At 41.3% G+C, this 24,081-nt stretch overlaps 2 protein-coding genes across 6 annotated transcripts; both read left to right on the plus strand.

Moving 5' to 3' along the window:
- The first annotated feature begins 656 nt into the window (after positions 1-656).
- Positions 657-19,271, plus strand: iqch (IQ motif containing H). Its single transcript, XM_062390751.1, has 15 exons — positions 657-1,819; positions 2,442-2,638; positions 2,718-3,263; positions 4,673-4,739; positions 5,703-5,786; positions 5,865-6,046; positions 6,941-7,213; positions 7,374-7,562; positions 12,028-12,148; positions 12,350-12,636; positions 15,815-15,967; positions 17,122-17,244; positions 17,695-17,756; positions 18,219-18,327; positions 18,512-19,271. Exons 1-15 carry the CDS (start codon positions 1,735-1,737, stop codon positions 18,593-18,595), a joined length of 2,562 nt encoding a protein of 853 aa, XP_062246735.1. The 5' UTR covers positions 657-1,734; the 3' UTR covers positions 18,596-19,271.
- Positions 19,272-19,659: 388 nt separating this feature from the next.
- On the plus strand, positions 19,660-20,987 carry c6h15orf61 (chromosome 6 C15orf61 homolog). Of its 5 annotated transcripts, none has more exons than XM_062390754.1 (3): positions 19,660-20,052; positions 20,318-20,745; positions 20,839-20,987. In XM_062390754.1, the coding sequence occupies exons 2-3, from the start codon at positions 20,379-20,381 to the stop codon at positions 20,964-20,966; spliced, it is 495 nt and encodes a 164-aa protein (XP_062246738.1). In that variant the 5' UTR covers positions 19,660-20,052; positions 20,318-20,378; the 3' UTR covers positions 20,967-20,987. The 5 variants fall into 5 exon arrangements, with proteins under 5 accessions (XP_062246738.1, XP_062246741.1, XP_062246739.1 ...); XM_062390757.1 differs by having other exon boundaries at positions 19,992-20,052; positions 20,330-20,745; XM_062390755.1 differs by having other exon boundaries at positions 20,003-20,094.
- Positions 20,988-24,081: the final 3,094 nt, after the last annotated feature.

Here is a 24,081-nt window from a genome sequence, read left to right on the forward strand (position 1 = left end):
TCACTTCCCGATGTCCACAAGAGGAGCACACATGTGGTGAGTAATGTCACAATAGGTAAATTTAGTTGGAATCATAAATAGGATGTATTTTATGATTTCTATAGAAATAACACACTGTAAGCTTTTATTAAGTATTGGTTAATATCTTTAACCTGTATGTGTTTATTCTTGTACACAGCTCTCAAAAGAGATCATACTCGACAAAATCCCAATTTCCAAAATACAGCATAGCTTGGGTCATCTGTATCATGATTCGTATTGCTACACTTACTCTGCTTGAAATATTGTCTTTGACTATAAGATCAGTGTGTGATCTTTTCTCATTCTGACTTGCTTTGTCCTCCAGGTGGGTTTAAAACGCACTTCTGCACAAGAGTAATTTACACCTTATGTAGAATTGAGATGATAGTGGATTTTTTTTTATCATTGATAATGGCAGTTAATTCAATGACTTACTCAGGAGAATGTAAACTTTTTATTTCTGGCGAACACAGGCTACATCTGATATATTGGCCTTCTTACTTATGGAGCAGATATTCTCATCATACTTCACATTTATCCCTAATAAAAGAAAAGCTTTTTTTTGTGCGGTGAAAAATAGACTCCTGTTGGGTTTGTTGATGTTAATTGTAATATACAGCACATGCGTCAGGAAAGACTTGATTAGGAAGTATCACAAGAGGTTCTGCTAGAGTTAAGATGGATTTGATATCGTTGTTATTTTCCTTGATACTGTCACCTTTAATCCCCAGAATAGGGTTCATGCTGGAGTGAAGAATGATGGCACAGGTTTGCATTAAAAGATTCCTCAAGTCTCCTGCTCAGGGGGACACTGACACAAAGGTCACTTGCATTAGTGTTGACAGCCAACACTTGTCACAGAAAACAAATTAATCTTTTGCAAAGGTCGGCATTAGTTTTAGATATATTTTACACACTTTCCTCTCCAATCTGTTTTTGGGAATCTATACCTGACATGAGAAATAGAGGCCAAGACTGTCACTCTGATATAGGAGAGGTAGAAGAACTGGCTGCAGAAAGCGGAAAGCAGCAGATTGCAGCACATCAGCATTCTTCTAAAGAAACAGGCGCCTGATTGCTGTGCTATGGGCTACTGGTTTACAGCTGTCTCAGGACAGAAGTGGGTACCTGGTCCAGCATGCCAATAAGACAGCCGTAGCTTCCCCAACTGCTAACCACTGGCTCCTTGCCTGCTGCCTCCTCCTGCATCTCAGGCCACCTATTCTCTTCTCCACACCGTTGCCAGGGAATGAGCTTTTGCATTTTAGCAATTTTACAAAAGGTGCCACCTTTTCCCAACCCCATCTGAAACAGATGTGTGCCTTTGAGGGGAAATTTCCCCAGCACCTGGCTGCTACCTGTGGTCTGTCAAAGAGCTCACTGGTCTGAGGAGAACGAAGGAGAGGACATTAGGTGACAAGTCTGGAGGATCTTGGGTTTTATGAGTAATGATGGATGAAGCATTGGATGAAACTCCTGTTATCTTAAATTAGGACGTTACATCTATCTTCAATTTAAACATTTGGATACAGTACTGTGTGTTGAATGTCTCAGCTACCAACAGAACTACTCTGAGTTATAGTATGTTAAGATCAGCTCCTTTAACTTTTCAGGGACGAACCTGACTCTGGTAGCATTTCTTTGACTTCACTTACAATGCATGGAAAATCTCTGAGCTTATAAACATGTTCGGTTCAGGCAAAACATCCCAGAATGATCACTGGCCCTGCAGGGAGACTGAAACCATGGCCAAGGGGCAATCACAACCTGGCAGTACTTGAGGATGCCACAGGGACACGTAAGCAGACATTTCACCTTCCTATCACCAGTCCCTCTCCTCATGCAGACTGGATGTTCAGACTCGTTATGTATCTTGTATTTTATTATCTATCTCAGCCTAACCCAAACCTTTTCATAAACAAGGACACGTATTTTCAAAAGTGCTTTTTTTACATTTATTTTTTCTTCAGTGCCAGATACTAGTTCACTCTAAATGTCGATCCAGCACAAGGCTGCTTCTCTTTACGCAAGACAGGAGCCATATTCTTGTGAGATAGCTCAGTACTTTCTAAAAACTTTACATTTTAATGTGATAGTTAAATCTCCAAACGATTGTGTTAATACAATTGTACGGGATGGAAAGACATGTTGTGGACTGGTTCATGTTTAATGCTCTGTCTTTAGAAAAAAAAGTCTGCAGGGTCTGGTCCTCACATCCAACATTTTCACAGGATTAATTGCCACAACAATAACAGTTATGCACTTGCCCATCAGTATTGCTCTTATGCCTTTCCTCTCATTGTTTTAATTGTCTTTTGGTTTTAAGCCCTTAGTTGTTAGAACGGCCTTGACCGCTTTAAATTCGACTGATGCTCAATTACTTATACAATTCAATTGAGCTTGTCCGTTTGTGACTTTAGGTCTGATGGGCTCAAAGTCTCTGCGTCCAAAGCAGCTGAAATGGGAACAAACACCTGGATCCACCTGTGAAGAAACAGAAAGCAAATGCACAACAATCTGCACCACCAGGACACCGCCTCCCTCCACATCCTCACAGAGCATGGAGCACAGGAGTATGATGCAAGCTGCCAACCATCTTATCTGTAAAAATCATCAGGTATGAATAATATTAAAATTCCTTTAACTGTATATTAAAAATCTAGGTTGCCTCTCACTAGTCTGACTGTGTTCTGCAGAATTTGCCTGTATCAGTTCCTGTAAATATCAGCAATTACCCCTTCGCCATCACAAAGGGGAGGATGGATCCATTGGCAGCGGATTTCTGTCTCTTCAAGCAGAGCTTCAGCTCGTGTTGGAGTAGTGTTGTTCATGCTCTGGAGGCCCTGCAGAAGCTGCTCAGGGACTTTGCTGTGCCTATGGCCAAAGTGAGTGGGGAGCGACTGGTGGAGTTCTCCCATGGTTGGGACAGTGGTTGGAGAACCGCCATTCCAGTGATTGGCCTCGTCTCAGTGCTCGAAAACTGGGAGGAGGTGTTGGGTCTGGTATCACGCCCAGGTCAGCGCTTTAAGGGAGAAGGAGGCATCGAGGCGGCTGCCATCCACATCCAGTCCTGCTGGAGGCGCTGTGTGGCCCGGACAGCCTACCTGCGCCACTGCCGCCGCAAGTGGGCGGTGGGCACCATCTCCATCTCGTGGTTGATGCGCTCTCAGATGCGTGGTGTCAGGAGGGCCCTGCAGGCTCGACGTCTCAGACAGCTGGAGAGTTATCGCAGCAGAGCGCAGGTGATGTTGCTTTTATCCAAATACCTTTATTCTCTCTAGCAGTCCCTTACTTAATGTTGCTCTCTCACCTTTTTTCATGATTTCTAAATTAAATTAGATTCAATGCAAATTCTGAAGTTATCAACATAATGTTAAATTTACTTTGTGCTTGTGTGACTCAAGATTTAGATATAAGAGTTTTATCTATTTATAAATTAAAAACCTTTTCTGTTTTTATAATTCGGGGCAAAAATGATATGTTATTACATTTCCTCTTGTTTGCATGGATTTCTGTTTCCTGTTTAGTTACAAACTCCAGTGATTTAATGAGGGCCAATCAAAATCTGTGTCAAGAGTCTTTATTCTATAGGACTTAAAAATAAAGAACATGACCAAAATAAAGACAGGAGGGAATGTCATGTCCATATATATTCAGTGTTAATAATCACTGGCATTTTATCTAGTTTTCCCAGTTTGAGATTAATAGAGATACAAATAAAGATATAACATTTATCCAGATTAATGAAAAACTTATCTACTAAAAAAAAAAGAGCAAAAGGGAACGACAGCAAGAAACAGTGAGGCACTCATGCAGGACATGAGCGGAGACAAGTGAGACAGATGAGAAGTAGAGAACAGCAAAGAGATGGAGAGAGACGGATGGATAAAGTAACACTGCAGCCACGCTTCAAACAAAGGAAGACAAATGTAGAAACTGTGATTATGAGGGCGCTAGAACAAAGACAAAAAAGTTCCCAGTCCATCCCAATGGCCTATTAAAATATAATAGCAGCAGCTAAATGTATAATGACGTACAATAAATATTATAGCCAGTTTAAATAATTAAAGTTGTTTTGTTGTAGTGACAGTAGGTTTTAATTTGAAAACTGATTGTAAATGGAAATTCTTATTTTAGTTCTTTTCGTTTTTCTTCAGCTCATGAAATCTTCATCAGTATGACAGCACATTTTTTCCACATGATTAACACCTTAAAAACATAAGTCCACTATAGATAAAATGTCTGGATTGTCATCTGTCTTGAATATCTTTTTTGTGCGCTGACACAATATTAATTAGTGCCTGCAAGTTAATTTAGTTTTAACATCGCCGTGTGTGTATACATGCACTAAATGTATGTTCTCACTCAATAAACATTCATACCCTGTTAATTAAGCCTGATAATCTTCCCCTGGCAGTGGCATCATGTACCTTCCTTATTGAATTAATTGTGAGAAGATGTTTGTAAAGTAAACGCTCAATTTAATTAAGGTGGTATTTTATGCTTGGTTTGCTTCTGTTAGCCCAGAGAGAGATTGGCTTGATGTGTTTTAGCTATGCAGTGATGTGTGATGATTTGTGTGTGTGTGTGTGTGTGTGTGTGTGTGTTTGAGGCAGTCCCCTCTCTGATCACTCCTTTTCTCCATCCACAGAATCTGGCAGCCGACTGGAAACACATCCAGTCCTCCAAGAGAACCATTATCCACATCCCTTCATTAGGTAGCTTTCTCTGCCTGCTGCACACGCATACACAGACACACATACACATGCGTGCAAACATGCGCACACACACACACACTCAAACACACACGCACACACATGCATAGCTGCAGTCATCCCATGTCTCACCACTCTGCTGCTCCAGTCTGTGGCCCTGGTGGAGTCACTCCGTCTCATTCAAATGACTCTCCACAGGAAAGCACTCACAGGATGATGACAGTCCCCATGCCAGGGAACTGAACAATTTAGTCTCAATCGCCATTTAATTTGCAGATTAAGCAAATGAAAAGCCATTTTGTTGAATATTTGTAAAAGGCACAAAGGTCGTATTTCATTGCACGGCAAAAAAAAAGAAAAAAACACACACACAAAAGAGGAATAAGCTGCTATGTTTTTATATATGACACAGACTTTGCTGCCTTATTGTTCTAATTTTACCTCAGCTCTCACATTTAGACTGTAATCAGGCATGTGCATTGTAAATCATTGAGCGATTGTCTAAAATTATTAAGCCTAATTACTAGCAGATGGAATGCTTTATTTGCACTTGGGGTGGCTACACCGAGTGCTGTGTGAGCAAGGATAATTAGAAAGTTGAACCCCATTGTTGTTAATTAGCATGAATCCAATCATTTAATTACCTTGATTCAGCTGAGGATTCTCTCCCAGGCAGAAATCCAGACAGACATAGAATGGAATCCTGGAGGTGTCACTGGTTGGAGCCCAGTGGTGGCTGGACATGGTGCAACAGGACTCCCAGCACACACCAGTCTCTGCACCTGCTAGTTATTAAGCTAAATTAATCATCAGATCGCATTCCTGTGTGATTAGACCTGACTACCTCATGCCCCAAATCTAGCAGCGCACACATCTGTGCGGAGCGACAGATTTTGAATAGTTTATAGAAGACACAGATCTCTCTCTGAAAGCCTTGTGAGAGTTGGTGTGACCTTGTTTTGACAGGATACTCGCAGAGTCAGCGGCTGAACTTGAGGGAGTTTGACACCCTGCAGAACATCCAGATAAACAGGCTGTGTGATATCAGAGGTAGGAGCTTCACCGCTTTCCCCGTAAGTTTCCCCGTGAACATGTGATTAATGGCGTCCGCTTTTTGCACATTTTTAGACAAGAATGTGGAGGTGATCTACGTTTGCCCTCGGCATCTGGGGGAGGACATCTTGCACTATTACACCAGCCTCCTGGTGCGTGATGGAGCCACAGACGGGGCTGAAAACACAACTACTGAGGCCTCATCCTCCGTCAGACCCTTTATCATCCTCACACCTGAGGCTGTAGATTATTTCCCGGTAAGGTCAATCACATTCACATTTTGTACATGTAAACTTGACACTGTGGGTTTTCAGCAGGATCTCTCTGTGGAGAAATCAACAATCTTGTGCAGTAGAGATGCAACATGGACTTGCAGTTTGTGAATCCTCCTCTAGAGGGTACCAGAGGAGATTGTTACTTTACTCTTACCCTGTAACAGTTTAATATTTTCAATTTCCCTTTACTACATTTGTTGTTTTAAAGTAAACACACTAGAGCTATATTAAGATTTACTTAATTAAATGGTCTCTTGCTGGTTCTCAGCATATAGTTAAATTCCATATTCCTTTCCATCAACTATTAATTCCAGGTTGCTGCTGCGATTTTGTTTTTAGAAATCCTGAACTGTTTTGCTCATCTTAATATAGAAAAATCAAGGTGTTGTAAAAGTTTCTTTTGCATCCATCTATTCTTTCCATCTTTTTACATCCATTTGCACCAGATTGAATGTGCAACGGGACGTGGTCTTCTTCTCTTTCTATTGATTTTCCTGCTGTTTTGTTGTTAAAGTGTGCCAGACGTGTTGCTGAGATGAATCACTGCTACCCACGGCTGGCAGCGCATTCTGCCAGTGACAGAAGGGATAATTCCATGTGGATCAAATAAATACAGATGTGAAGTAATTAGTTGTATTCCCAAGGAGCTCATTGCTAGCGCACATTAAAGATGTGAAGGATAGGGGAGGCCTCCCACAGGCAGCTTTTATCAATTCAACCTGCTGGAATACAGAAGAGGTCAACACCCTGCTGGCTATTACAATAATAGATCTGTTGTGTGTACACTGTGATAAATCAGGTCAAGAAACAACCCTTGGAAGACACGCTGAGAACCCGTAGCTCCTGCAGTAATCTTTCTCCCCTCCTCTCCTCCAGACCCGTAACATGTGCCTGTCCACGCTCCTAAAGTACAGTCCACGCACCCTAAAGCGCATAAGACACCTGATCCAGGGGAAGCGGGCCTATATTGTGGGTGGAGTGGCCCATGTGGATGACCTGGCAGTGGCTGATGAGCTGGGAGTGCCCATCCTGGGACCAGAACCAGCTGTTGCACAACTCTACAGCACCAAGTCTGGAGGGCGGAGGATCTTCAAGGGGGCAGAGGTTGATGTGCCCCCTGGTCAAGGGGACATCTACACACTAAACAAGGTCAGAGGTCAAAAACAGAAATGCATTCGCAGACCCCGAAACAACCTGAGGTCCCTACTCAGTAACTGATGACACTGAAAGAACACATACAAAAAAAAATGTTTTATGTCACCTTTATCCGTAGGCGTTTGTAGCTCATATCTTTTTTCTTTTGGTTTAGCTTCATGAGGCACTGGCAGAGATTATGACTCAAAACTTGGGTGTGCAGCGCTGGCTCTTCAAGGTAGACTCGGAGCACAGTGGCCGTGGTACAGCATACTGTGATGTTTGCCACCTGAGCTGCTCCAGTTGGGCGCTGCAGGAGTACCGGCGTCATAGTGTCGAGCTGCGGAACACAAAATGGATTCAGGTAAAGATGCGACTTTGAGGATGACGTCATTTCTCTCCTGAAGCACATTTTGTACAATTACTTTTGTTTTATTGAATTTGCATGAACTATGGGTTTGCGCTTTTATTTTTTTGTTCACCTCATTACCCTGTAAACTGATGAACAGGTTTTTAGAAAACGCAATACAAATTATGTTTATTGCTATTATTATTACTCTCATACCAATCAGGAATTGGCCATTTAAAGTAAACACGTTAACAACAAGATACTTAGCAGATCAAATTTCAGCAACACCTCAAAGAAGGGTTAGATTCCCTTCTGTCACTGAATGATCAAAAGCACAGGTCACTCCGGGGTCACAAAGAGGCCATCATTTAGATTAGAGTTCAAAACGTGTTAAAGTAACAGTCCCTGTTGTACAGTATTTTGAGCATCGTCCCCAGAGCCGCAGAGCATTAAATCAATACATAAAATATCTGTTTATACACGCAGCCATTATCCATTCTCTGGGGCACACACATCAACTAGTGTCATTGTGGTTTGGAGAACAAAAGCCTGTACAATGGCACTAAAATCACCTGGAACTGACAATTAAATTGCAGCACAGACATTCTGCTCAACAGAGCATTTCTTGTGAATTTGTTTGTCTGAAATTTTTTTTTAGATTAATGTCACACAGACTTACGAATGTGTCGAAAGTATATTAAAGTGCAAATAACACCAAACACCTAACAGCTTTAATTGTAGCTGATTTTGACGCTTTGAATTGCTGTTCTAGTATTTTAATACATTGACCTTTCTGTTTGTCAGTAACACTCACTGGATGTGTCTCAGCCATTTGTAAAGACAACCTTATAATACAAAAACGTATTTATAGACTTTATGTGACATTATAGTTAATCTTTAAAATATAAAAATTTGCTTTCACCTCAAAAATGAATTCAGGTTCCATTTCGACCTAGTCAAAACAAATAAATGTATTTAATCATTTGTAAACCATTCAATTAGTAGCGGTGCAATCTGTACACAGCTCCTGAGCCCCTGGCTCTTATTTCTCATATGCTTACATAGTAGCCTTTGATTTTCTGTCATTTGTTAATTACCGTATTTTGCCATTTAACTCTGAGCTTTGTGTAAACTAATTACAGGCTAATGATTGTGGGCTTCGAGCACAACGATTTTACTTTTTATTCCATTTGAAAGAACAGCAGTCATCTCAAAGCCTCTTATGGCTCACTCTGTTTTGTTCCTATTAGCTTGTTCTTTGACTCATAGTGTATGTGCAATGCGGGGCTGTAATTGTTGTGGCATCGGTGCTGTTAATTATGGCAGAGAGTGGCTGAGCCACAGCCAAGGTCCATAATGGTGGCGGAGGCAGCACAGCAAAGTAAATGGGGTTTGTTTCACCAGCTGGGGTCCCATGGAGAGGGAAGAGTGCCGAGGCCCCCAGTGTAGGCTGACAGCCCCGGGGCTTGAGGGCCATATGGACACAGCACTTTAACTAGCCTTTATTCTACACCTTGCTCTTTTAATCAAAGCAAAGCACACATCCTGTGCTCCTGATTGCATGATGTTTTTGTTATGACATTGTTTTCCCCTAAAAATGTAGTAACCCCTTAAATGTCCGTCTGCTGTTGTATTAGTTTATATTGAAGATAGCAATTTGCCTCTATATGCTGAAAGATTGCAGAGCAATGTTGGTGAATAGATTCAAACATATGAATATTTTATATCAGAGTATATCCTCACAGCAGAAACTGTGGATGGATGTGTAAAGATGGCAGTATATGTTGAGATATGATGCTCATTAATGGAGCACTTTGTTGGAAAGAAGTAGACTTAATTGCGATCCCAATGACAGCCAGTGAATAGGATAGATATTCACAGTGCTGACTATTTGCATGCATTTAGGAATTTGGCTAATAGATGTTTAAAGCTATGTTTATGGAAATGGTAGCAATTCTGTTAATTATTGATGAAATACAAATTATCAAATGAAACATTTTAAATATTAATTCATAATTCTTCACCAAGATTATTGTTTACCAAAAAATAAGTGATAATTTAATTTTTATGTTATAAAATTAGTTTCACAATTCAAAAGCCGATTCCATTAAAAAAAACACCGAGAGTGGATTAGAGCGTACACTTGGCCTGAGCCTACACACACACATTTTTTTTAATTATTGCTTGTTCTGAAGGGCTCAGCAGGAAGAAGCCCGACTCACAAGAAAACCATGTGGCCTTTCTGAATAGAACCAACAGTCAGATCCCTTCTGGCAACGCAAAAGAAAGCCTAAAAGGATACAAGAAGGAGGAGGAGGGATCGCATCCACACTATAGCGGCTTACACGGAGGTCTGGAGACGGAGTGTGCGCGCTCCTCTAAATATTGTGAGGCCTCCAGCACAATGTTTCAGCCCGCGGAAAGCCCCCGGGCCTCTTTCAGCATTTACACAGAGAGAGGTTAAAGACATGTAGATCTGCTCCCATGCAATGCCTGAAGGGGGCCATACACACACTTAAGCGCTCACACAGCTTGCATATGGATCATTAGGCACAAGAGGGTAAAAATTACACCTAATAGCGTCAACAGATGGAGTAGTTCTTTTTTGTCACGCTGTGTACAAACAGATCTTGAGCAACACCTTATTTAGGTTCCGTTTGTCGTGGAAATGGGTCATTTGATAATCACTACCACTGAAGAGGTACAGGGACATTTGATACAGATGTTTTCTGTCTAAATATTGTGCAGCCTGTGCGTGCATGGAGAAGTTTAAATATGTAAGGATCTGCCTGAACACAATTGATGAGAATTCACCTTTTTTTCTTTTTTTTTTGTGGTGCACATTTTAGTGCAGTTGCTCGTCGGTTCCTCTCAATACATTGGAAGTCATAAAAGCTTTGTGTGCAATGTTTAAACAGACAAAAGGCTTCCGGCCCGTTCTCACATTTTAAACCAGATGAGGATAAAGTGAGAGCTAAATGTTTTATTTAATATTACACTTTGAATTAGTCACGCAACAAGCAGTTTGAGGTTGAAGCTCTGGTTTGTAAGTGTCACAGAAAAAATGAATCTTCATACAAAACGAGTCAGATTATATTGCTCTATTCTCAAGATTCTCTCAGTTGTCTCAGTGTGTAATGGCAATCACAGAGGCAGGGGCAACATCTATTTCATTTATGAGCAGATTGCTTGGTTTTATGTGGACACAAAGCAACGCTGGAATCCCATCACAGGGCACTGTACGCAGTTTAAGTCCAAATAATTTATTGCAGAGTACAGCTCTTTCTTCCCCCCCCTGTCCCGCTGCTTCTGTGAACTGCATAGGCAAAGTCCTGGGGTGAGCCTGCTCTTCCGTTGAAAATGACAACCGTTCCCTTACACTTTTTTCCGCACCATTGTGTGCTTTATGGTTTGTGTAGGGGGAATCACTGTGTCGCATTTGACCTCGCCTCGTACAGTACTTGAATATGATGATGGCTGTTACATGACTGGAATGTCAACAGCATAATCTCCGGTCCTGTCTCCAGTGAAGCCAGACAGCGTGTGCTAAAAACAAAGTGATGCTCTGGGTGGAGCAGTGAGAGAACAAAGATAATATTTCCATTCAGACTTTAGTCAACTCTCAGACAGTTTTCACATTTTATTGTGTATGACCAAACGGAATTCCTGTCTATTAGTCAAACGAAGACATTATTGCATACAGAAGCCTGTATTTAAAAAGAAAACCTAGCATTTGCATCATACAGTCAACGTAAGCATTTAGTTATAGATTTATAATACAGTGATTAAATGACAACTAAAGGTTCTACGTTGCCATTTTGTTTAATTATGTGAAAACACCTATGACAAAGATACATTCAGTCAAGTACCCTGGTAAATTCGGATGTCTTTTATTTAAAATTATTTTAGATTGTTGTCATTAAACCTAAAAGCGTCTGAGGAAAGGGTGCACTTGAGTCGCCGGCCTGTTAAAGAGACACCTAAAAACAAAAGTTAGAAATTAACAGCGTAATTAAGTGGTGAAACCATTATGGCATTTCCTACTTACAGAAACAAGAGTGCTATCGATCCCAGTCCAGCCCTGATTGATCCCCAGATAGATGGGGTTAGCTTAGGTATTCATCAGCTGCCATGAGGAGAGAGTTGTTATTGAGGGCAGGTGCTGTCTCTGTGGCTGTAAGTTAAAGCCATTAGACTCCTGAGGCCTTCTGATAATAGGCTGTCACTCACAGGCCCTCGCGCAGTATCCGTCAGGCACTCGCTGAGAAATTGAAGCAGCCACCAAAGGTCTCAAGGATAACAAGCAGTCACTGGAGTCATCCGGATAACACCAGAGCATTTCCAATAACGCAGTCGACACGAAATAATGTAGCCAGGACTTCTTATTGACTCGTGTTTGATTCACCAAACGTACATGATTGCCTATATCGCCAGATCCTTTTCAGTAGATTCCTGATGCACCGTGACTTTCTATTTGCAGGAGTCTGTTCTGCTCAGATATGCAGACGAGATCCCAGAGTGGCTGACCCGTTACGCCCGGCCCGCTAAAACCTCCCGCTATCCCAACTGGGCCTGCTTCCTTAAGACCTTCCTCAGGCAAGGTCAGACATCTATTGTCAGGCACTAGAAACTATTCACCTGCTCATACAGCCATTTGAATATGTTAAAATCTATTCCCCATTTCCTACCTAGTTCTCCGATGTTCCTTTTGTGATTTAATGTGATGTTATTTTAGCTGTTTATTATAGGAGAGTTCCAGGAGCTGTATCATGGGTAACACTCTGCTCCCACTGTCTGTCCAGGCGGAGTGGTGGAGGCCTACCCCCCATCAGACAGTGTCACCTGTCTGACAGTAGATCTGCTACTGGAGCCTGGGGGCGAGGTGAACGTGTTGTCCTGTGGAGACCAGCTTCATGGCTCCTGTCAACTGGAAGCTATAGGCTGCACTGTTCCGCAGACCTCCGTATACCCAGAGACCCTGCACTCCATCTGCACGCGCGTGGGCCGGGCCTGTCTGCAGCGCTGCATCGTGGGTCATGTCTCCGTGGACCTGGCTACTTTCCTGAACCACGACACCATGGAGCAGGAGGTGAGACGCAGCGAGGGCAAGACAAGGCCTTTAGCACACGCTTCCACGATAAATATGACCTGAGCTGTTGTAACACACGGTGTCAAAGCTCTCTAAATCACCACGCTGGTGAGAGGGATCAATTTTTAGGCTGGAGCAGGGATCCATATGAGAAGATAGGTGCCTCCCATGCTGCTCCCCAGGGATGTGGAAAACAGGCAAGGCAAACAGTGGGCACAGGCACCACATGTGTGACAAGGCCATCTAATAAACTGTCAGGTCTTATTGTGTCAATACACTCATTCCGCCATTTAAGGCTTGCCCTTTAACCTTGGGACGCAGAGAATTTCAGCGGCACCTATCTTTTCTAGACAAAGGGTCATTCTAAAGTGATTTGGCAGCTCCACGGCGCTGCCCTGTCAGTGTTTAACCCCTAACCGCTCGGTCTGCTGAAATGTTTCTCCTTGTTATAGCAAAACGCCATCAGAGCCGTATATCTCATTCGTCAGGATTACTTTTTGTGGAAACCTCCTTGATTTATGATAGTGCAAAGGGACTGGTTTATGATGGTTTAAGCGCTGCTTCTAACATGTGGCTACATTGACTGTGTATTGATCCGGAGCTGTAAAATGAAATGCTCTCTTTACAATATGGTGTATAAAATACTAAACCTGTAAAACAGTGGAGAAAGCACTGGGGCTACTTTACAGCGTCACATAGGGTATGAAAAAACGACACAGAAAGATTGCCAATACAATTCCTGTTCAAAGAGTTTGGATTTCTTTTCTTTTATAAAAAAATCCCACCAAATAGCAAAACAGCATTTGTTTTATTCTGAACACTTCAATAAAATCTGTGTTTGCTCTCCACTGCTAAAGCTTTATTTATGTTTACAGTCATATTGTATTCCCAATAAAAAAAAGGGTAGACAGTAGCTAAGGGCACACTTGCCACTAGAGGGTAGTATCTTATGGATTCGATTTTAACAGTGTGAGTGAAGCAGTGTTCACACAATGTGAAACTTAAAATATCTTTCTAATGAACTTGATTCTAACAGAGACCATTAACATTCTTGTTTACATTAAGATTTTGAATGCAGTTAATCAATTTTTTCCAGAAGAATAGTCCTCATTTGGACCATTAAGCTCACCATATATAATTGATAATTTCAGGTAAAAATAAATGCACATAATATATATATATATATATATATATATATATATATATATATACATAACTGTATTTTTTACCTTTCAGGATTTCATATGGTCAAACCAAATTGCCCTTCCTGTAACAAAGCTTTGACTCAAACAGAAAATGTTGAGGAGATTCCTTTTTACTCTAACTGCTTAGAATGATATAATGACAGCCTTAAAATACATTTGAGTTACAATGTTGACCTGAAATTGAATGTGAATCACCGACAGTATGACTAAGAATAGACGATAAACAGCATGTGCTTCAATGGAAGCAGGAATACTAAAGACAGATTCTTAACCATCTCCCCCACGCACACACAGCTCAGAAAGAAGAGAGCCACATGGGCAAACCTGTCTGGATTTAAACATCAATTTAGATTCAAACCTGTTGCTAAAAGCTGCCTACTTTATTTGATGGGAGGAAGTGGGTCACATATGTTTGCCCTTGCAGTCGTTCCTCACATTGTGGAATGGTGGGGCCCCAGCTGCAGCATCAGGGTTTTTAATGAAAATTCAAGGCAATAGAAAACAGGTGCAATCCAGGCTTACATTTCCCACTGCTTTGTTAAGAGCGACAATGGGACATTGGAGTATGATTTTTAGTGAGTCGAGTGAATGGCCCAGCGGTGTGTGTCCGTCACTCAGGCCCAGGTATCTGATGCATAGAGCATCTACCCAGTGGTGCTAACTGTAGCCCCTACAGTAAAGGTGACTGAGTGGCATACATACTGCTGAGCTGTTGCTCAAGATGAATGTACGTGTGAATAGTTTCAGTTTTCACTTTATGTGATTATATTCTGTTTTAAGGCATTCCTGTGCACAGTAGCTTAAATTATATTTTAAAGATTATAAAAAATATTGAAATCACAAAATCTACTGTGGACGAGATTATAAATTACTTCACATCAGCCTTTATTTATTTTCTATAAATCAGATTACGCGTCTAAAATTATTATTATGTACAGAATTTTTTTCCCCTCTATGATTTTGTAATATATTGTTTAGAATATCTCCACAAGAGGCCTTAGTATTTCTTTGTATGACACCCTGTTTAAAACCCATACATCATGTTTTGATTATAAATAGATTTAACTTGACCAAAATATTTGGATCAATTATAATAATTGATTCGTCATTTTTGATTATTTTGAAAGCAAATGATTGGACAAAACAAGACATTTGAAAAACTCAATTTGGAAAATGTGATTCCTTGGTTTCTGACTTTTTAAGAAATATTAATTGAGACCTATCCATCAATTATGAACATAATCATTACTTGCATCCCCACGTCTATGACCTGTGATTTGTTATATCATTGAACTTAATAGAGAGTAAAATATAAAAGAGAATGACTGTGCGTGGTCAGATATCAATGTGCTAGTGGAGATAAAGTGCTCAGGTTACAGAGACTGCAGGGTTCCGACAGGCAGCGATTTGCATTCAGTGGCAGCAGCGTTTACTTTGACAAATAGGAACAGCAAAAGGAGGCAGCCGACTGCCACTTAGTTATTAACAACTCCTTCACTCGTGATTTATTTGCCACTTTTGAAGAGAGGGCATGGCGATTAGGTTATTATTGGGGAAAATAGCCCTGTTTAAGCAGGAGGCTACGACCATACCTGACCCCTTAATATACTTATAATGACGCCATTTACCATACATATCTGAACATAGCTTCTCATCAGACCTGAGCCAAACAAAGTAGCCCAGGGCAGACTGAATCCGAATATGCAGGGAGGGATCTACTTTGTGCATGTGTCACTCCTCAGCTGGATTACCTATCTCTGTCGAGCACACGCCATTAACCGTGTTTTCCCTCTTCCCCTGCCTCTCAACATGGAGAACATTGTGAGGACTAAAAGGTACTGACCCTTCTCTTTATAAGGACTGGTGGATGAAATGCTTTGAGGGTCCATTTTTGTGATTAAATCGGAATTACGCAGTTCACAGCGTTTGTTTGGCTCTGCTCTGACACCGGGTGCATGTTGTCTTCTTTTCAGGTGTGGGCTATTGATCTGGACCTCACATACAGTGACCAGCTGGCCATGACCCAGATGCTTCTGATGAGGACTGGAGGAACGTTGAATTGTCACACAGGCTGTTTAGAAGTGCCAGTCAGGGAGAAATACTGTGAAGAGCAACCCGCAGCCAAAGTAACATTTTGCATTTTTCTTAAACATCAGAATGTGGATTTTAAATGTTGAATTTGGATTTGTTTGCAGCGTTTTTTCCTCAAATTGTTGTTAATTGCAGTCGGCAAGACAGAAGTCTCTAAAGCGAGCTGATACTTTAGAGAATATTATTATACCACGAAGCTACATCAAGTTCTGCTCCTCATTTTTTCAAATACAACTAAATGCTGTAATTATGCACTGAGCTCAATTGGTGTTTAGGTGCTGAATTCATTATCATTTTGATAGATGAGCCTAAATAATCAACACATTAATAATTCATACCATTTCCATTATGCATGTGTATGCATGCTTGAACACCTCATCAACCTGGTGCCAGGCCTTAAACAATAGACGCCTTTTATTAGCAGTATGCCGGAGTTTACGCTTGTTAATCTGCGACTTGTATTATTTTATCAGACATTCATTTAGTTGGTGGCCCGGTGCTTCAGTGCAGCAGTTGAGCCACCGCGGCGGTTAATGGCTTTAGCAGTGGCCATCATTAGGGGCCTGCAAATTACAAACACAATTAAATCCCTGTTGGACACTTTTATTGTTGTGCAAGAGTCCCGGGTTTGACAACTGCAAACACGCAGCCATCACAGCGAGTTATGGGCCCTCTCCTGAGCTCACAGGGGCTTATGGCTGTGCTTTTTGTCTCCCAAAGGTGCCAGAGAACCAGGAACATATTTATCCTCTTGAGCCCTGCCACTTACAAGTAATCAACCTCTCTAGTGTTACTTATGACACTCACACACCCAGAACCCGCTCTAATACGGTGATGGGTATTCTGCCTTGAGTAGTTTATATTGTATCTAGATTTGGATGAAAACATTAGTGGTCCAAAAAGTGTATTTTCCTTGATTTCCGTCTCATCTTGTGTTTGGCGTGCCTTCTAAGCATTAATTGATCCTCCCTGCGGTTAATTAAGAAAGACCCAACAGTTTACTCCACGCGCCCGACACTCATCACATTCACTAATCACACACACAGTGACCCTTATGACTCATTTATGGGGTCTCTGCCCATTAGATACACAACACCATACTCATACGCTGAAGATCCAAATATAAGAGAACATCAAATTATTTCCAGGCTCAGGCCAACGATAATACACGCGTCTTCTTCTTTTACAGAGTCCTGTGGTGAATCGTTATGCAGTTCTCGGGAGCCACTTGTTTCACTCTAACCTTTCCATGTTGTACCACAATGTGTTCCTTATGATGTGCAGGGCTCATGGCATAAGATTTAACATGAAGGTAAAAACGGTCATTATTAACCTATCTATGCTTATATCCTTCTTGCTAATATTTTTTGCAACTGACCCGGTGATGATCATAAAAAATGCAATGCACGTCGAGCAAGAAAACATGGGGCGTCATTATCGCAAAATCCGACAAATAAAATACCTTAATCTAACTAAAAACAACCACAGACGTATTTTGTGTGTAAACATAATCTGTGTAACCTATGGCCTCTGCAAAAATGGCACACCATGAAGTGAGCATAATTTGTTGCTGCACTTGGAGACAAATCTCACCATGGTGTCATGATATGGAAATGTTTCTGCTTGTAATTTATTTGGCATTTATATCCGTTACTTGTTATTACAAAATATATATTTTTGGCCTGGCGGGGGTTCTTTTATAAGGGAAACACTGTCATGATAAGGGATTTACTTTGAAATGTTTGTGTTTCCTAAATTACAGATGAAGGAAGGCACCGTCTTCGCTCTTTATGACAGCAGTGAGCGATGCAGGATTGGAATGATGTGAGTATTTCCTTTTGCATCAAATTGATACATAAACGTATTGATGAAATCAAGGATTGCCCCGACGAAGAAAATTACCAAAAGAGGGGTGCCAATCTCATAAGTTAAAAAGGAGTAAAGCACAAGAGAAAAGGATTATGTGGGTTAAAGTCTTCTGCAGACTGAGAGTAAAGACAATTCATTCAGGGGATTGAGATGCCACCTCCGGCTTTTCTAACTGTTGTTACAAACTCTACAAGTTGTTCAGCAGAGGTGTTTTGAACATATTTATCACACAAATCCTAGTTTACACTGCGCTGTAACAGTTAATTCAAGCTGTGCTCATCCCCCTTCAGACCGACAATGTTGTCTGCCCAAAGTTTCATTTAACAACCCCCCGCCCCCCCTCAGATAAACAAGGTGATTGTTTCTGGCAACGTGGGGATCATTAGTAAACTCGTTTGTTTGGGGTGTTGTTAATAGAACGGTCTCCGAGGATCTCCAGGGAGCTCTGGTGACCTTTGCTCGGAATCTGTCAGTCATTCATCAGGAAATATCATCTTCTAAGATGCAAGAAGAAACCAATTTCAAGGTACCACGTTAACGACTTAATGATTTCCTCTTCTCTACATCATGAAACTTACATATTCAGCGAAGCTAAAATCGGTTGGAATTCTTCTGTTGACGAAAGTTTATTATGTAAAAGTATAGATGAAATGAAGGATGGCAGTTACAGCTTTTAAAATTCACTGTCTCTTTCAAATTTTATTTTGGAGGAGCTGACCAAGAACATAGAGGACGTGCTGCAGACGATCGTTCAGAACAAGCTGAGAGCGGTGAAGGATAAATCTGCCGCTTAGCTGGCGGCTTCAAAGATAAGCCTACATCGCCCATACCAAGCTAATTCATTGTGTCTGTGCCAACTTTAATGTCACATTACACTGGGAATGTTTTGACCCTGGGAGTTTATCGAGGTTGAGCCAAAATAAATTGCTGAGAAACCTTGTTAGAATCTGTCATATAAACAGTTTTTGTTATCTAGATCTACAGTCTGAATACACTGTCTGGTAATACTTGAAAACAAATATAATAATCTGTGCACTTAATAAATACCACTGAGGAATGAGAAGGCTTTTTATGAGTTCAAGTACTCATAAAGTAGCAGCCAAACAAGCAGTTTCATCCGGCACTGTATAGTTGTTTATCTGCTGTGGACAGTTGAGAAAGTGAACAGATTTTGAAAAAGTTTTCTTTCGTACGTTGACTATTTTTTATTTTATTTCTTCAGGAGCACAGTTTGTAGTGGAATATATATATATATATATATATATATATATTAAAATAAAAATTAAATACAGTATTGTGTTTGCAGTGAAGGGCTAAGCAGCTCGTGTTTTAGCCCGTTCATAAGTCATCATGTTTTGTAATTGCTGTGTGGTTCCTTGCTTTGTATACATCAGCACATATTATTCACTAATGTCAGGATTAAAGGTGAATATTTTAAAATAAATCTACATGTGTGGTGTAACATATGCAGCAGGTGTGTACATGCTCTTTTACTTGATCCAGGGTCAGGTGAGGGGGCAGAGTTCAGTACTGGTACTGATTGCGAGTTCACCGATCCCCTGCCATCTCTACAGCCAGAGAAAACCATAGGAGCTGGAAATGAAACAGACGATTATGAACTATTATTTATTATTTTCAATAGCTGTGAATGTACAAGTCTTAGATCACTTCCATGTCAGTAAATACACTGTAGGCCAATGCGTTTCAGTACTGTCACATTAACCCTTCATTTGCCTTCTGTTGCAAATATTCAGTGTTGACTCTGGCTGACATGAAGAAACGTTGCTTTAGAACTCAGATTGGAAGTAATTCACCAACAGCTGCAGTGTCTCTCAGAGGATCTGGTTTGCACTTTGAGGAGGATGTGTTTGTGGTGTTCACACATTTCTGCCATTATTGACGTTTTTTCTTTAAATATTATCTGTCTCGATGTATGTTAGTCTCTGATAAAGTTGTTTTAACAATCGTAAAAGCTAAAGGAAATTTCAGAAAGCAAAAATGTAATGAGCAGCAACATGCTATTCAAACACTTAAATGATGGCAGCGGAATTGTGTGTATTATATGATTGTCTGGTCTGGAGTTAACAGCAGTCTGAGCACATGGATATTATCCGGTTGCTAAACAGGTGAATTCTTATTTCTAAACAGTCTCTGCTCCTTATACACGCAGGCGATAGTTGTTGTTTCTGCTGAGCAGGAACAACGGCGCAGCGCTGCGTTTCCAGTCGGATGACTTTGGAAGGAGTACCAGGTCAGCTCATCCAGTGCTGCAGAGGAGCAGCTCTATTCTAATGTCTGTTGGTTTAGATTATGTTAGAATTCATAGTGTATGTCCGGACAGGTAGCTCTGTGCACGGGAGTGTTGTTGCTAGCTTTAGCTAAGCTCACAAGCACGGGCTTTGATGTTTGTTAACATTAGCTCTCGCTTGTTTCCCATGTAAACAGACCGGTGAGCAGCAGCACGCTGCTTCCTCCTCTGCTCTCAAGGACATGTGTTATGCATCATCTGATTTCAGGTTTCTGTGCAGTTAATCTATGGCTTCCCAGGGAGCTGCTCACAGGCGGTCCGGGTGGTGAATGACGCCGCTTTCCGCACGGGTCATGGCGGACTTCTTGAGGGCAGCACACCGCCTCTTTCTAAAGATCGCCCTGTTCCCCAGCGCGCTCCGCAGGACGGGCCCGCGGCCGAGCGCCTCCGAGCTGCTGACCTGCCACCTGCTGCAGCGCCGCCTCCCGCCGTGGACCTCGTTCTGTGTCCGCTACAGCTCGGTCCACAACGACCAGTTCGGCCTGTCCAACTTCAACTGGACAGTGCAGGGGTCCAACTACCAGATCCTGAGAACCGGCTGCTTCCCCTTCATCAAGTACCACTGCAGCAAGGCACCTGCACAGAACCTGGACTTTGAGGACAGGTTTTTCACCGCGCTGAAAGTGATTAATCTGGGTCAGTAGATGCATGTGCTGCCCCTCATCACTCATTTCAGTATATTCCTACTCTGCAGACCTCTCACACTCACTGTGCACCTTGTTCTTGCAGGGATCCCCTGTTTGGCCTATGGCATTGGCTGCTGGATGGTAGTGGGAGCTTCAGAAACAGTGCAGACAAGTGTCGGACCTGTCACAGTCTATTTCGCCTACAAAGAAGACGAAGGCTCACAATATTAAACCCAAGACTCTTTTTTTGAATCGTGAGATCATATGTTATTACTATTTAGCTGCTGTATGTACAGCATTTCCTCAGGTGGTGTTTCAGCATCCGCTGTCACAAGTCTTCTCATTGTGTGAGAGCACAGGTTCAGTTGTGTTTTAATTATTAAAGATTTAAGGTTGTAAAGGAGGGAGTCACTTATGCATGTTATTGCACTGACATATAACACGGGCAGTGTTGATTCAGATAGCTGACTGCATTTACTTTACATTAATAGTTAATGTAAAGTTCAGGAATTCTAATTAGACTGTTGGACACAATGTCTTATGCTGACCTACACGTTTCATTTACTGCCTGCTGTTAATGTGGGTGAGTACACTCTGTATCACTGAGGTTACTGAAAATATTTACTGTGTTGTAAGTAGTTTGTGTAACAAATATTAAAGTAGCACAGGGAATTTGGACGACAATGGGGACTTAAAATGATCAAGATCAAGGAAAAAATATATATAAGATGGTTCTCGCTTTGAAATGAATATCGAGTTGCATAATTTATTTGTAATTGCCTTGCCCTTTGCTATAGTATCTGTGACAAACACGGGAATGTAAATGACTGCGGCTCATTTATTTAAAGTTAAATTAGTGATCACTCTCCATGCAACAGATAGTCAATCGTGTTAGAGAAAAAAACGGTGACAAGACAGGTCTGATAAAATAGGTTTTAATTACCAAAGTGTGGCCTTTCTACAGAGGCATCTACATCCCTTCCTTCAGGCCCTCTCTGGCCTTTGATTTCTGGTAATGTGCTTTGCTGACAGGGCACACTTACCTCCGCCGCAGAGTCCTGCTCCCTACGAGAGGCAGGTTGACAAACTGCCATATTGATTTCTTCACCCCTCAGCATCTCCTACTAATAGCGTTTATCAGCGACCTCAGTTTTCTGGCCTTGGCCTCTTCGTTTTCAGCAACAAAGAAACCAAGCGAACAATTTCTTGTTCTACATGTAAATCAATGCACCTTTTGACCTTCTCTGCTCTTTAAGGTTATGGGATCCACCTATTGGCTCCTGATGGTGTACAGCGTCTTCACGGGTGACGTCCTATGCACAAGCATTTACATTTAAATTATATTAATAACTGCAGCTCCTGAAAAAAATCTCGTTATAAACCACATTTAAATCTGTTAGAGATAGATTTTTATTTTCAACAAATTGCACAAACTCATAAATATCAGTCTCCTTAATGTTACAGATGTTTTTCATCATGAGCTCTAAATTATGGAGAATGTGTTCTCTCTTTGGCTCATGTCCCATCCTGCCACCAAGTTTTTGGTCAAACAATCAAACAAGAAACATGGACTGGGCTGAAACCATAACATTCATAACAATTTTCCCTCCTCAATTGGAGGCTGCGTACGTTTGTAGGCCTAATGAGAAGGCTTATCGGCTAAGCTCCTTAATTAACAAATCATTTATCCAACAGTTGTTTAAGGCTCCTGAATGTGCAGTAATTTGTTCATCTCTTCAGTTACCTTCCACAAAAACCCTTAAATACACAGTTTTTTTATAGCCAACAATGCAAATCTTTGTCATTAGCACCAAATTTCGAAACCTCATGCAGAATTCATCTCTGAAATCCCGTTAAACAGCCTGATGACACCACACTATCTCGTAATCATGCTAATTGCCTTGAACGAGGAACATTTAGACACACTTATGGAAATCTGATCCATAGTATCAGGCTGCACTTAAATCCCCCTCCTTTCATTTCCAACCTTTCAGCAGGACTGACAGTGTGCATGGGGAATGCTCAGGCAACCATGTCTTAATTACTCATTGACCCTTTGACCCATGAGATGCATTGATACCACCGAACGTAGCCAGACCCACAATTGCACGGGGTTGCGGCGGACTGCAGCTTAGTGTGGGGCTTTTGCAGGGTGATGGGAGTCAGTGAAATCTAAACTGTGCAGCAGGTGACGACCTTGTATTTGTTTTCAGGGCTTCGTCCTGGAACTGAAACTGCAGGGGAGGGCACCCCTCCGGCCCGAGCACAGGCTAAGCATTACACGTTGAATCTCCGTCCCCGTTCGGGGCAGTTCCAGGGCATCCTGACAGCAAATTGAATTGTAAATTAACAAAATATATCAGCATTTGCTGTGAGATTGATGCCTTTTAATTGTAGCCCTGTATTGAAAAGTCTAAATTACCCAGCACACATCTAACATGGTAATGAACAAAGAACGAATGCCTGCTTGGCACGTTTAATTGCACGCTGCAGCGGGTAATAAGTTGTGTCAAGGTGAAATCTTTAAATACTTGTACTGTTTAGGATTTAGGTAAGTAAAGCAAAACAAGTGCTGGAATTGAGTGTAGTGTTGCTGTAAATTGTTAATGTTTAGCAGAGAAATTGCTAATCAACGTGCATCGACTTGTAATTATCTTCTAATTAGCTAATAACTCATCAGATTCTTCAGTGTTAAAAGATTAAAAAAAAGCAGTCCACACCATGTTGACTTCCTTGAAATAGGTGATGCAGCTGATTCTTGAATCAATTATTTAGCAGGACAAGTCACGCCATGTTTTTCTTTCCTCTGTCATATAGATATATAGCTTGGCAGAAACAATTATTGTGTGCACAACCCCTGCAGCTAATGCTTGTGAGGTTATCATTATGAAGCCTCTGGATCGGCCAGCAGCTCCGTCTCCGTGCTTGCTCCACGATCAGCAGGGGTACTGGAGCCATCACTCAGATCACTTTAAGGATCACGATGGAATTACATCTTAATACACAAGTGTCAGCTGACAGTGTCGCAACGCTCCCTTCGACGTGGCATTTCTTTTTTTCAAAATTATAATGAGGCGACTGAAAAACATACAGCTCATTACTTTTCAACCAGAAGTCATATAAACACTTTGAACGCGTTAATAAAGGACCTTCGATATTTTAACTGATGTGCGATAAATCAAATATTTAGTTTTTTTGTAGTTAAAATATATTTTCAGTAGTTGATAATCGTTCAACTCTTGCCTTACCTTACATTTTAAATACATTTCCTTTTATCTTTTGGAGTGGGGCAGCGTATTGAAGCCATTCAAAATCTATTATGGTATATTTCTTCACCCAAGGGATG

This window comes from Platichthys flesus, chromosome 6, assembly GCF_949316205.1.
Source record: "Platichthys flesus chromosome 6, fPlaFle2.1, whole genome shotgun sequence".
In the NCBI taxonomy this organism is placed as follows: domain Eukaryota; kingdom Metazoa; phylum Chordata; class Actinopteri; order Pleuronectiformes; family Pleuronectidae; genus Platichthys; species Platichthys flesus.